The sequence below is a fragment of the Calonectris borealis genome, chromosome 27 (genome assembly GCF_964195595.1).
Source record: "Calonectris borealis chromosome 27, bCalBor7.hap1.2, whole genome shotgun sequence".
NCBI lineage: Eukaryota > Metazoa > Chordata > Aves > Procellariiformes > Procellariidae > Calonectris > Calonectris borealis.
In genome coordinates, this window is record NC_134338.1 from 4421928 (window position 1) to 4434069 (window position 12142).

Consider the following 12142-nt stretch of genomic DNA (forward strand, 5'->3'; position numbering starts at 1 on the left):
ACGTTTTGCGGGATGGTGTGTGCTGCTGAACTACTGATGGCGTTTTCCGTTTTGAAAACCCTATAAATACACCACGTGGTGCATCCATCGTGGCCGCCGATGAAAGGACGTTGGTATGCGAGTAAACTGCTTAACAAGCTCTCCTACCTTTCGCCAGGACTCGAGACGAGGCTTCGCGGGACGCAGCAGGCGCGCGGAGCAGAACCAGAGAGTCCCTTCCGGCCAGGAGCCCGTCTTCGTGCATGGCTCCCGGTTTCTCCCCCGCTCTCCAGGCGCTACATAAATAACAATGACAAGGCGCAGGTGAAGATACGCCACCAGCAGAGCTCCTCCGGCCTCACTGCTGGGGCAGGCGCGCCCTGGACTCCCGAGAGCGCGCTGGGGCAGCCCGCAGCGAAACTAATGGGAGGCGACACAAAGGGCGGGAGAAAGAAGGGGACCCCGGGACCTGCCCCTGCCCCGAGCACTGGGCGGGGAGCAGGCCTCGCTGCAGGCCTCACCCCAGGCCTACCCCAGGCCTCACGGCTCAGGCCCCGGGGCCGCCCCGGTCGCTGTCACGGGGCTCCCGTCTCCCCAGGCCGATCCCGAGCCCGCCCACTCCTCACTCTCCCTTACGTCACGCCCAGCCCCACCGCCTCGGGATGGCGTCACGCACCGGCCCATGACATCATCCTTCAAGGCCCGCCCTCTCGCACGTCGCCGCCGCCGCCCTCGCTGCCAATGAGCGGCCCTTCCTAAGGGCACCTCGGGTCAAGCCCCGCCCCGCCCTGCTCCCATTGGGTGGCCTCCGGCAGGGCCGCAGTCCTGCCTTCTGATTGGCTCCCGCCGACGGGGCTGTGACGCAACGCGATGGCGTGATGGAGAGGGAACCATAGAGCGCCGCTCGCCGAGCTAGAGCGCCCCGGGCAGGGCGCGATGGGACAGCGCGGGAGGACTGGGGCCGCGGCGGGCGGTGAGCGGGGGGACCGGGGCCGGGGCCGGCCCTGGGGAGGGGCGGCGGGGCCGGGACGGCCCAGCCGCGGGGCGGGGAGGGAGGGACGAGGGCGCCGGGGTCCGGGCCGGCCGGGGACACGCGGGGACCCCCAGGTGCTGCCCCGCTGCGGCCCCTGCGCCCCCGCTCACGTCTCCCCTCGCACCCACGGCAGCGGCGCGGGCGGGAAGGTGATGTCCCAGAGGCCTGGCGGGGCCCCCAGGGCCCGGCCCCGCCGCACGGAGGGCCGCAGCGCTCCCCGAGGCTCCCCGGCCGCTCGCCTTCGCTGTTGGAGATGAGGGTCCCTCCGCTGCCCGCGTCCGGCCGATGACTCCGTGGCACCATGGCCTTCCGCAGCTGTAACAGGCTCCTTGCGAGAGCCAGGTCGAGGTAAGGCGTGGGGTGATTTTCCTAGGCGTGTGCAGGCGTCCCTGCTGCTCTCGGGCTGGGCCGGAGATGAAACAGGCTGGGGATGGTCGCACCTCAGGGAGCAAGGGGGCTCCCTGGCACGATAACACTTTGCTTTAGCGATTATTTACGGCGACTGGTGCTGTTCCGATGTTTGCTAGCGTACACGTTCAGTGTAATATCAATACTCTAAACTAGAATACTTCTACAAACTTCTACAAAAGATTACCTGGCTAAACATGAGAAGTACAGAGTTTGATTTATCTAAAACTAAGGGATTTTGGCAGTTGTCATAATGCATAGCAGTTTGCGAGCTCTGAGCTCTTTTATAAATAACAGATCAAGCTATCTAACCGCTTGCCTCTCTTCAGTGTGCAGCCTGGCTTTTCCAGCGGACGTTGCTGGGGGAGGGAGGGGGCAGGAAATACAGAGAACTCTGTTCTAAACGCTTGGTGAGAGGAGAAGGTTTTTCTTTGTTTGCAACTGGCAAATTGTAGCCAATGCAATTGGTAGAAGGGCTTCCGAGACGCAGTCTGAAGTCTTGAGTTATTCTCCCCCAAGAGAAAAGTTGTTAGCATGGAAAAAATTCTCAATATTTTATCCATTGCTGAAGGATCGGAATCTCAGATACTGAGGCAGCCACAAGATCAATTTCACAGGATTAATTTGGCACTAAGAACGGTAATTTGTGTGTGACGCCGAGGTACCGTAGCCACAATGTGCTATTACTTGCTTAAATACCTCTCCAGTTTCAGCGGCTCCCATCTTCTTGTGCACTCCAATTCTCCATGCTCTCCAGCAGCTGTTTTTGTCCAACTAGTGGATTCTCATTTAAACCGGACTCGCATAAGAGGCTCTGAAAACCAGCTGCACTGCGCACGGTTGGGCACTGGCCTACCTCACTCACCAGCTAAAGTTGTGCGAACGTTTCACACGTCCGCCTGCTTGCATCAGGAGCTCCGAGGTGAACCCGCGCCCCACCGAAGTACTGTAAACCAGGGTACTAAGCCTGCTAAAACTCCAACAAAACAAGTCATAGAGACTCCCGTGGGAAAAAAGTCTTTACGCCAAAAAATTGTGGATGAACTGAAACACTATTACAACGGATTCCACTTGCTTTGGATTGACACTAAGGTGGCTGCCAGGATGGTGTGGAGGCTGTTACATGGTCAGGTTCTCACTAGGAGGGAGAGACGAAGGGTAAGTGCCAGACATACAAACACCTTGCTAAAATGATGCATTAATAGGCTTGCTTAATGAAAGAAGTTTAACCACTCAGTTTCCACACTTCTTTGGAACACATATTTTTTTGTCTGGTTGAATAATAATTTCTGCTGTGCTCTTCTCTGTACAGTTGCTGAGAACTTGCGCAGATCTCTTCCGGCTGGTTCCCTTCCTGGTGTTTGTCATTGTCCCCTTCATGGAATTTCTGTTACCTGTTTTCTTGAAACTCTTTCCTGAAATGCTGCCCTCGACGTTTGAGACTGAGTCAAAAAAGGTTTGTGTCCTTTCTGAAGATGCAGACTGTGTACTCCAGCTCGTTAGAACACCTGTACAACTGCATAAAGAGCTGTTGTTTCCTGCGTGCTGCTGTAAGTGAGTGTCGGCCTCACACACACATCTCGGTCAGACATTCCTAGCTTGTTCCTAGACAGGACAGCAGAATTTGAAGATTGTACTGTAAACAGTTGATCAATAGGAAAGTGCACAGCAATTTCATTTTCTACAGTAACCAAAGCCTATTTGCTTTCAGTACCGAAGTTTTATTTTCTCTCTTTCCCAAAATCCCCTCCCTTCTGATTTTCAAGTGGGATTTCTAATTATGTTTTATTTCCTAAATGAAGGAAGAAAAGCAGAAAAAGAAATTAAATGCAAAGCTGGAGTTAGCAAAGTTCTTGCAGGAGACCATTGCAGAGATGGCCAAAAGGAACAAAGCAGATACAGGACAAGGGAAACAATTCTCTTCGTATGTACACCAGGTAAAGGTCTGTGCTGGGGATGACAGCAATAGTACTTATACCAGCTTTAGTGCTGCTGTTTTGGGCAGAGAGTATGGGTTTTCTACAAAGATTACAGAGAGATTTGGCAGCACAGAGCTGTGCTGTCAGGTGTTACCGTTAACTGGGTACCCTCTTGCCGCTAATACCCTACAGACACTAGCTTTTACCCCATCTGTCAGAGCTATCTGTACAGACAAGCATTTCCATCCTGGAACAACAGTGGAAGTTTTACTCTGTGAAATCCTTTAAGCTGCCACCCAAAAACACTCTTTCACTTTGGCCTTTTAACGATATCATTCTGTTTCCATCAAGAGATGGGAACACCAGTGTGAGAAACAGGAGGGGCTTCTTCCTTAGAGGGGGGAAGAGGATTCACAAACTGTGATTCTGTTTAGGTTTGGCTTTTGGCCCTGATGCCTCTGCTTTGTTTAGATTCGTCACACCGGCCATCAGCCCAGTACCCAGGAGATCGTACGCTTCTCCAAGCTGTTTGAGGATGAGCTGACCCTGGAACACTTGGAACGGCCGCAGTTGGTAGCTCTCTGCAAATTGCTTGAGCTGCAGCCCATTGGCACCAACAACCTGCTCCGCTTTCAACTTCTGCTGAGACTCAGAACTATCAAGGCAGATGATGAAGTAAGTTTAAAATAGCACAGATGTACTGCTTTGGTGGAATGCACGCTTTTCGCAATCTCAAGTTCTGCCCTCTGAATCACAGAGTGCCTGCTTTACATAAGGCGTGCGTCACTGCCCACACTCCACCCTCAGATGTGAGGTTTAATACTGATTCTCCCCATGATAGAGTCTGGAAAAAAACAGAATGGGAGTTCAGCTCCCTGTGCCCTTGCTGCCTTTGGTGAACCCTAACGAGTGTGGCACTGCAGATATTGTCACTGTTTAGAACACCCTTATATTTTTATTCTGGAGTCATACTAACTTGTAAAAAAGGGAGGTTCCAATTCTGGAATAAATATTGTATGGAAGTACCAGATTTTAACCAACTGAATTCAGTATGAGTTTATATTAGTTTATGAAGTGGCTGGATTTATTTAGCCTGGAAAAGGCCAAGGGAGAATCTGCTTTCTGTTTTCAGCTGCTTCATGGGGTTATTTAGAAAATGGAACCAGACTTACAGGTGCATAGTGAAAGGACAACAGGTAATGGTTATAAGTTGCAGCAAGGGAAATTCCAACTTGATAAGAAAAAAAAAATAATCAGTGAGTGGGTAAACAGTGGAACAGGTTGTCTAGAGGTTGTGAAATCCCCATCCCTAGAGAGGCTCAAAGTGTAAATGGAAAAGGCTGAGCTATGTAAAGAAACTTTTAAGTTAGCCCTCTTTTGAACAGGAGGTTGGACGGGGGACCTCCAGCAGTCCCTTCCAGCCTACATTTTATGATTGTGTTGGAACTGTAATTTGAAATGGTGTTAAGAATCTTATTACGACACAGAGGAAAGACCGGAAAACTTGCTAGTAAGAGGTGACCAGTTCTGAAAGGCATGTGCAACTAACCACAGGTTCAGCTTTAAAGCCTGCAATCTTGACAATTCTCAGGGTTACCTGTCTTTGAGTGAATTCTTCAAACCTATAGGATCACATGGAAAAGTGAAAGCCTCAGTACTTGGGGGAAAAACAAAATAATCAGGATCAAAGTTTTTCATCCTCTATAGCTGAAGACTGTCAGCTTTCAAGGACAGAATGAATTATCTACAAAGTCAGTTCTGTCTCATCTTTGTGTTGGTATGACTTCATGCACATTTACCTAAACAGACATCTCTTTGGGCTCAAGCTCATCAAGTACATCGGGGTTTTGGCTTGCTCTGTGCCTAGGTAGGAACATTCCTTTCCATTTCAGATGATTGCCAAGGAAGGAGTCAATGGCCTAAGTGTGTCTGAACTGCAGAGCGCATGCAGAGCCAGAGGAATGCGATCACTGGGTCTCTCAGAGGAGCAACTAAAGGAACAGCTCAGACAGGCAAGTACACTCTGCTCTGGTCTTGTTTGACAAGGTTTCTCCTAGGACAGAATGGCGTGCAGCGTTCAGATAGAGCAGGCACAGTTTCACTAAGGATTCGTGCAAGTGTTTCGAGATGGATCCTCACCTGCATAGCTGAGCTTTAAGGCATGAAGTATCCAGATTATGTCTTAGACTAAAGAGAAAACCAAGTAGCATCAGGGCCAGCTAGAAGCAAGATGAAACGGGGCGGGGGGGAGGCGGAATACGTTTTAAGCTTCTAAAGTAGCCAAGACTTGTAGTAGAGCCAACACCAGTCTTTTATAAGCATTCAAACAGATTACAGATCCTGCTGTAGGTGCTGTATAGATAAGCTGTAGATAATTCAAAGTACTTAGCTTTCACTGTTGGCTGTTTGTTGGTAGTGATGTTGGCACCTCACTAGTACCTGGAAACTTCTCTCTAGTGTGTATTCCATATGGTATTCTTAACTCTTCAAAACTATTTCTTCTCATTGTGGTAACTTAAAACCAAACTTAAGATAGCTTTAAGATCTTTAAGGACAAAGAGTGCTATATAAATAAGTACTGATGTAGAGCCAATATGAAATAACTTTTCCTTCTGTTTTCTTCTAACAGTGGCTGGATCTGCATTTAAAAGAGAATGTTCCACCTTCTCTGCTCCTGCTTTCCCGTGCCTTGTACTTAATAGATGTAAAGCCACAACCTGTTGCGGTTCCACAAAATAAGGTGAGTTGTTTGAATAAAACTTTCAGGTTAATAGTTTAACCATTACGCATTATAAAAATGAAACACTGTGACATGAATCTTGTTCTTTGATCCTCCAAGTGGACTGAAGTTATAACTGTACTGAACTATATGTTCTTCCGTAGACAGGTGAAACTGCTGAAATCATGACACCCGTTCCTGAAGGTCAAGAGTCCCTAGTGGATCCTGCCCCCATTGTACAGGAAAGAAAGGTTAGAAAACAGCAGTCTACAAGTAGGAAAATGAGTGTGTAGTGCTGTGATCTTTGGGAAAGAGCATGTGAACAAACTTTTCCCAAGCTAGATGAAAACCAATGTTTGACACCATTGCACAGAGCACATAAGCAATGTATATTCTTGCATTGTATACATGTTTTTGCCTGAGAGCCCCACAGTTACGGACTCTGACTTAAGAGACAATGAAAGGGTAGAGAGATCTGCTGTGGCACGTCTTGTCCAGTTGCTGGAAACAGCTGGTTATTCAATACCACGTTACTGGCTTCCAGCAGAGGAGCACTCACAAGCTTCCAAGTTGCTGTATTCACATAGAATCAGAAACGTCAATCCAGGTACATTTAGCTCAGAGAAGCCAGTTAAAGGTGACTTGTTTTCAGCTCTCCTAGTGAACTGGGGCTGAGTTGTCCAGGACAAAAAGACCCAAAACGTCTAGAGTAAGAAAGCCAGAGCATATGATTCTCAGCGTGAGGCTGAAGTGAATTCCTTAGATTAGTCCAAGCTGATAAAAGCAGCAACAGAAAGGAGAATATTGTGTCAACTGCTAGACATATTTCCAAATAGCTCTTACATTGCGTAGGGGAAATGATGGAAATGCCGACATACAGCTTTCACAAACATGCATTGCTGGGAACAGCCTTATTGAGAAAGGAGAAGGGACTGTGTGGGGTCTAGCTAGAGCTTTGTTTTCTGAGAGGGTTCTGTGACTTAAAGCTGCTTTTTCCTTAAAGAATGAAGAATTTGTATCTCAGCTAACAGAGAAATTGCCAGTCTCAGAAGTGTCAGTTAAGCCTCCCCCACAAGAGGTAAGCTTTTCAAAATTCTTGGACTTGCCAAAGGAGATTGTACTTCACACAACTTACAGACAAACTGTGGAAATTTGTGGTACAAAACGTTGTGAATGTTAAGCTCAAGGAGCGACTAGAGACATTGTGGACGAGAACTGCATTGAGGGCTGTTAAATACAAAAATACCACATGTGACTGAGAGACTGCAGTCAGACTGGGGAAGGTAGCAGAGCACTGTGGGGAATTACCAGTATGTCCTTCCCTTGTACTCTTCCTTTGGACCACTAGGATAGACCAGCCTTCCGTCAGAACCACCATAGCGTTAAGTGCCATTTTGTATCTGTAAAAATATTTCTACAGTGATTTGCCTTTCTTTTGCCCATTTTCTTTCTGTGAATATCTGATCTCAATTTAGCTGCTTATGTATACATCTAGGACACCTGCTTAAGGCAAGTTTGGGAGTCCAGGCTGACTTTTATCAGGAGAATGCTCCTTTACCCTGAAGAACTTTATTCTTAGGCAACTGTTGTTCTCCAGAGCAGCTTCCGGTATTAAATGGGAAGATACCTTCTTCAGAAAAGGTTTTGAATTTTAAGAAGCATGTGTATTGGTACTGCCTATAATCTGCACCTTTCTCTTACACCTAGACTAAAATGGAAGCATCTCAGGGCAGCAAGGCCGGCGCCAATGGAGTCTAGCCTGAAGCCAGCAAGGCCCGTCCAACACGGGGAGAGAAGAGCTTTCATCTCTGCACCTCCTTAAAAGGGAGGAGTGATTCTCCAGGAGGCTGCTTTACAGAAAAAGGTGTCAGCAGCCCTCAGGGGCCTCTCCGTCTATTCCAAGCTTATTAGCAGCTAGGCCATGCTAAGGCTATCTGGATGGCACCGGCTTTTCATTTGCACTGGATCCCCTACCCACCATTTTAACTTATGTTGTAAATATGTTAATAATGATGCTACTGCCTGTGCTGTTACTGAACAGGTGTTGTGCTCTTAAACCTTAGGAAAGGCAGCTTTTCATTGTCATAAAGGCCTGGGCACAGAATGAGCTAGGCTGGAAGTCCAGTAAAGCCTGTTCTACAGTTTGAAGTCTTCTGCAGGAACATACCCACGTATCCAGGGCTTGCAGCTTGCCCTGCTGCCGCAGCTTTACAAGCTCAAGCTCTTGATCCTTGTTAGCATAGTTTAACCAATAACTAGTGCACAGAATGACCCGTGTAGCCATTGTATTTAACTGTCACATTTGTACCAAGGAGAATAACCACAGCAAAGGGAGGACCAGCACTCTCCTCAATGGCATGGTTGAACTTAACTGTTCAGGAAGACTTAAGAACTTGCTGGACAAAAGCAGAGCAGTGAAGAGGACAGCTTCCGCTGTGTGAGCGTTTGCATTCATCAGTAAGGGCTGCAGCAGGTGCCAGACGCTCTTACAGAAGGCAGTGACTTGTGTTTTTAGGATTCCACTGGGTCATGTGAGGTAGCAACCTGGGGACCCACACACATTTCCCGAGTCCGATGTAAGACTTGGTTAAACCTTATCAGGCTCAGAACTACACATCAGCAAGTGCTCTCAGACCTACTATACTTTGCAAAATAATTCTTCACACACTCCAGTGTTGACTGTTTTTTTTGGTAGACTCAATAGGAGGATACTGAAAAGCTGTTTTTAGCATTTGTTAATTTTTTTACTTTGTCCTATGTAAATGCTCAGAAATTACGCACATTATGGATTTTAAATATGTGTATTTATACTTACTGTAAAATTAAAGTTAGACTTGGTGCTAAGTAGAACGGAATGTCTTTTCTAGAGGTCAGACAGCCTTTAGAACAATCAGACTCAAAAAAAGCCAGTCATCTCAAGGTCAGGTGTTATCAGCACTTTAAACATGTGACTCCAGGCTCTTACTAGCAATGCAGAAACAGCTTGCAGAAGACAGCTACCGTTGTACTGTGTTCTTAGTTCTGTACCTGCACCCCTGCCTTGTTAGTACACCCAGTATGCAATACTGAATATTTGTATTTAATTGGTGGTTAGTAAATGAGAACAAATGTTATTTCAATAAAATAACCCCATTGCTCAAGTGTCACTCCTACCTCTGTGTAGCACGGATGAGATGTTGCTGGTAGCCATTACATTGCTGACTGAGACAGAATGCCTTTGGCTACTTGTCTATTAACAGAAGCTTTGTCTTCTTGATAACACTGACAGTTGCTGTTATTTGAGCAGAACTGTGACCTAACATCTGCAGAGCCCGCTTCGGCTGGAAAAGCATTTCACCCCCTGAAGAGCTGAGTATGAATGTTGTTCAATGCAAGATTTCACTGGTGTTGAGCACTGAGATTGCAGAAGCAAAAGAATGCAAGTAATTTCTGTATTATGGCTAAAGCATGTAAATAGTGAGATGGAGTTCCTGAATTCAAGGTAAGTGGGAAGAGCTATGCAAGGGAAAAGTCTCCCTGTTTTAAAGCACACAAACTGGGCTTGCAGAGCCAGCCTAGTTCACTAAACCACATCAAAGCAAGAATATCGCAGACAGGAGGGAAGTTAGTCTTTTTGTAAGGTAAACAAGCTCAGCGTAACTGTGGATAGGACTTCTTGAAGTGCAAAAGAAAAGAAGTGGCAGTGAAATAAGCTTGAATAAGTTGTTGCTGTGGGGACTGAGACAACTCCAGCCCAGCAGGGCATTCAGGAGCTCCGTTACTGTCTGTCACTTACTGGAGCTGCTGTGTCCGTTCAGAAGCCAGAGTAAGTTGGTGTGCTTTCACGGAGCTACACGTGTAGCTTCAAGAGAAGTAGAAAAGCAGGTACCATCAACCAAAGGGTCGCTGCCACAGCGCCAGGGTTGGAAACCTGCTCTGATCTGTTTGCAAACGGCGTTAGATAACCGCAGCTCGAGAGCCGTCTCTGTAGGACGATCGCTTAGCTAATACTAATGCAGTCGGAGGGAATTGATCCCTGTTCCACACTAGCAGATACATACAACAATTCCATTACTATCGACATTCTTCCAGCCCTGCCTCACTGCCCCAAGCCCCCGTTCTTTGCCAGCGGTCAATAGTTTACATCACTATTACCAAGGGACGAGTTTTTCTAGTACAACGTGAAGTAATCAGTCTGTGCACGAGCCGCACAAGCAAACCTCAGCCGGTGCCTTCCCGAAGCTGGAAACCATCGCAGGTATCGGAGCAGAGGCCGCGCTGCGCCTGGCTCCTCTGGGCTCTGCCAGCTCCACATCGAGCGCTGCGGCCGGGGGCTGCACGGCCACCACAACCCCCGGCCGAGCACGCGTGGGGAGGGCTGGTCCCGCACAGCCACGGGCTGCCGGCGCGGCCAGTGCCGCTTCCCACCGGTAGATAGCAGCACCATCCAATCCTTCTACCGAAAAGGCCCAAAATGGGCTGCCCGGAGTTAAACCGCCCTGTTTGGGACCCCCCCACGCTGCTCCTAGGCCCCGTGGAGCACCCCGCTCCACCCCGGTGCCCGATGCACCCTTCCCTCCCGCTCCCGCGGGCAGCGCTGCCACCCACGGCTGCAGAGCCCAGGCCGGGCACCGGCAGCGCGTGCCGAACGTAAACCTGCAAAGCCTTTGAAAACAGATGCAAAACCTCGCACGCCCTGGGCGCTCGCACTGCTGCCTGCGAAGCCCTTTGGATTTAAGCCAGGAGCCTGCCTCCAGATACCAGTGACATTCAGCAACCAGTGTTAACAGCACTCAGGTCCTGTGGACGGGTCATATCCCAATTGCACCGAGACCTCGCCTGCTGTTCCTGCTGCCCCCCGGTATCTGGGGGTACCTGGGCCAGCTGGGAGGGGGGACAGCCCTGACTGCAGCTCTCCTCCAGCTCACGCCCAGCCAACAGCCCTGGGGGGTTCAAGCTCCAGCTCCCCAAGCAACACATAAAAGCCACATGTACAAGACGCATTGCGAGCCCTTTCTCATTTTAAAGAGCTGGCTGCAGCCCTGTAACAACAGAGCAGCACATGGAGAGTCTGGTCCTTGCACGCAACCCTACAATAACAAGCCAACGGCTGTGTCAGGGAAGGCAAAGTTTGGTTGAGAAATTGTTTTTATTTCCAGGGGCAATTAAGAGGCACAGGAGGGAGCGTTACCCAGAAATGCCCTCCCGACAGAGCCCGTCTGAAGGCACCCATCACGGCTGAGGAATTTCAAATTCCCAGAATCAGCCATTCATTAGCGCAGCGTAATGAAGTGTTTTCAGCACCAACCAGACTTCAAAGGTTTCTGTTTTCTCCGCGCCTGCAGCAGCAGCTGAGCTTCAAAGCTCAGACCCCAGCGTTGCGTCCAGACCCGCTCCAGCCAACAGAGGCAAAAAAGCCCTCTTGGACGGGCGCGCTGCAGGGCTGGCCCCACGCTTCGCAGTGCTGCCCGCGGGCAGGGCAAGGCAGTGGGGAGATGCTGCCTGCGGCCCAGCCTCCCCACCCGCTCCTGTCCCTTCCACCAAGGGCAGTGCGTCGGTGGGGCACAGGCGCCTCGGAGATGGGTTCACCAAGGCTCCCCACACGAGTGGGCATCACCGCCCGGTCGCTGCTCCTGCAGCCCCCCCCAGGAGCCGGTGCCGGAGCCGTGCCCTGCCCCAGGCCCCCCAGGTGAGCCCCTCTGCGAGCACCACTAGCACACAGACATGCTTCCTCCACTCCTAACAGCTCGCCAAGCTCGTCACTACTGTGCTTGCAGCCCGTGGAAGCAAGCCTGCCTGATGCAGCAAGGGAGCCTGGCAGGTACCCTCTACACAGCAGCAAGGGGCTTATCTTTCCCCTGCCTTAATGCTGCATCTGACACGGACCAGTATGCCAGCAACACTAACAGCTGAGCAGGATCAGGCCCTCAGCTTCTCGGGGTAAACAAATCAACAGGGAGAGGCTTGGAAAAGCTGATTTTGAACCAGCACAAACACTCTTCTTGCAAACCTGAGGAGGTCTGAGCCCACTTGGTCACAGATTGCAGGGAGGAATATTTACTGCTTCATTGCAGCAGCCTCATGGCTGCGTGCGGCCACGTGCCC

General features: G+C 49.6%; 2 protein-coding genes across 6 annotated transcripts in view; one reads left to right on the top strand and one right to left on the bottom strand.

Moving 5' to 3' along the window:
- NSD3 (nuclear receptor binding SET domain protein 3) overlaps positions 1–764 on the bottom strand; it is a 53455-nt gene extending 52691 nt beyond the window's left edge. The window contains exons 1-2 of the mRNA XM_075174839.1: positions 656–764; positions 148–275 (exon numbers count right to left, since the gene is read on the bottom strand). The gene's annotated coding sequence lies outside the window, so the exon portion shown is untranslated. The remainder of the gene's footprint in view (positions 1–147; positions 276–655) is intronic.
- An 82-nt stretch (positions 765–846) lies between these two features.
- Positions 847–9198, top strand: LETM2 (leucine zipper and EF-hand containing transmembrane protein 2). 5 transcript variants are annotated; one of them, XM_075174989.1, is made up of 11 exons: positions 847–952; positions 1146–1360; positions 2128–2578; positions 2733–2876; positions 3223–3357; positions 3811–4014; positions 5232–5351; positions 5969–6079; positions 6223–6309; positions 7062–7136; positions 7766–9198. In XM_075174989.1, exons 2-11 carry the CDS (start codon positions 1314–1316, stop codon positions 7814–7816), a joined length of 1425 nt encoding a protein of 474 aa, XP_075031090.1. In that variant the 5' UTR covers positions 847–952; positions 1146–1313; the 3' UTR covers positions 7817–9198. The 5 variants fall into 5 exon arrangements, with proteins under 5 accessions (XP_075031090.1, XP_075031091.1, XP_075031089.1 ...); XM_075174990.1 differs by lacking the exon at positions 7062–7136; XM_075174988.1 differs by lacking the exon at positions 7766–9198 and having other exon boundaries at positions 1992–2578; positions 7062–7759.
- Positions 9199–12142: the final 2944 nt, after the last annotated feature.

What these genes read in the sequence shown, in the direction of transcription:
- LETM2 (XM_075174987.1), top strand. Translation starts at nt 1,314, where the DNA reads ATGGCCTTCCGCAGCTGTAACAGGCTCCTTGCGAGAGCCAGGTCGAG. An exon ending in TTGAGACTGAGTCAAAAAAG is followed by an intron (nt 2,877 to 3,222) that starts GTTTGTGTCCTT and finishes TCCTAAATGAAG; the next exon opens with GAAGAAAAGCAGAAAAAGAA. An exon ending in CCATTGTACAGGAAAGAAAG is followed by an intron (nt 6,310 to 7,061) that starts GTTAGAAAACAG and finishes TTTTCCTTAAAG; the next exon opens with AATGAAGAATTTGTATCTCA.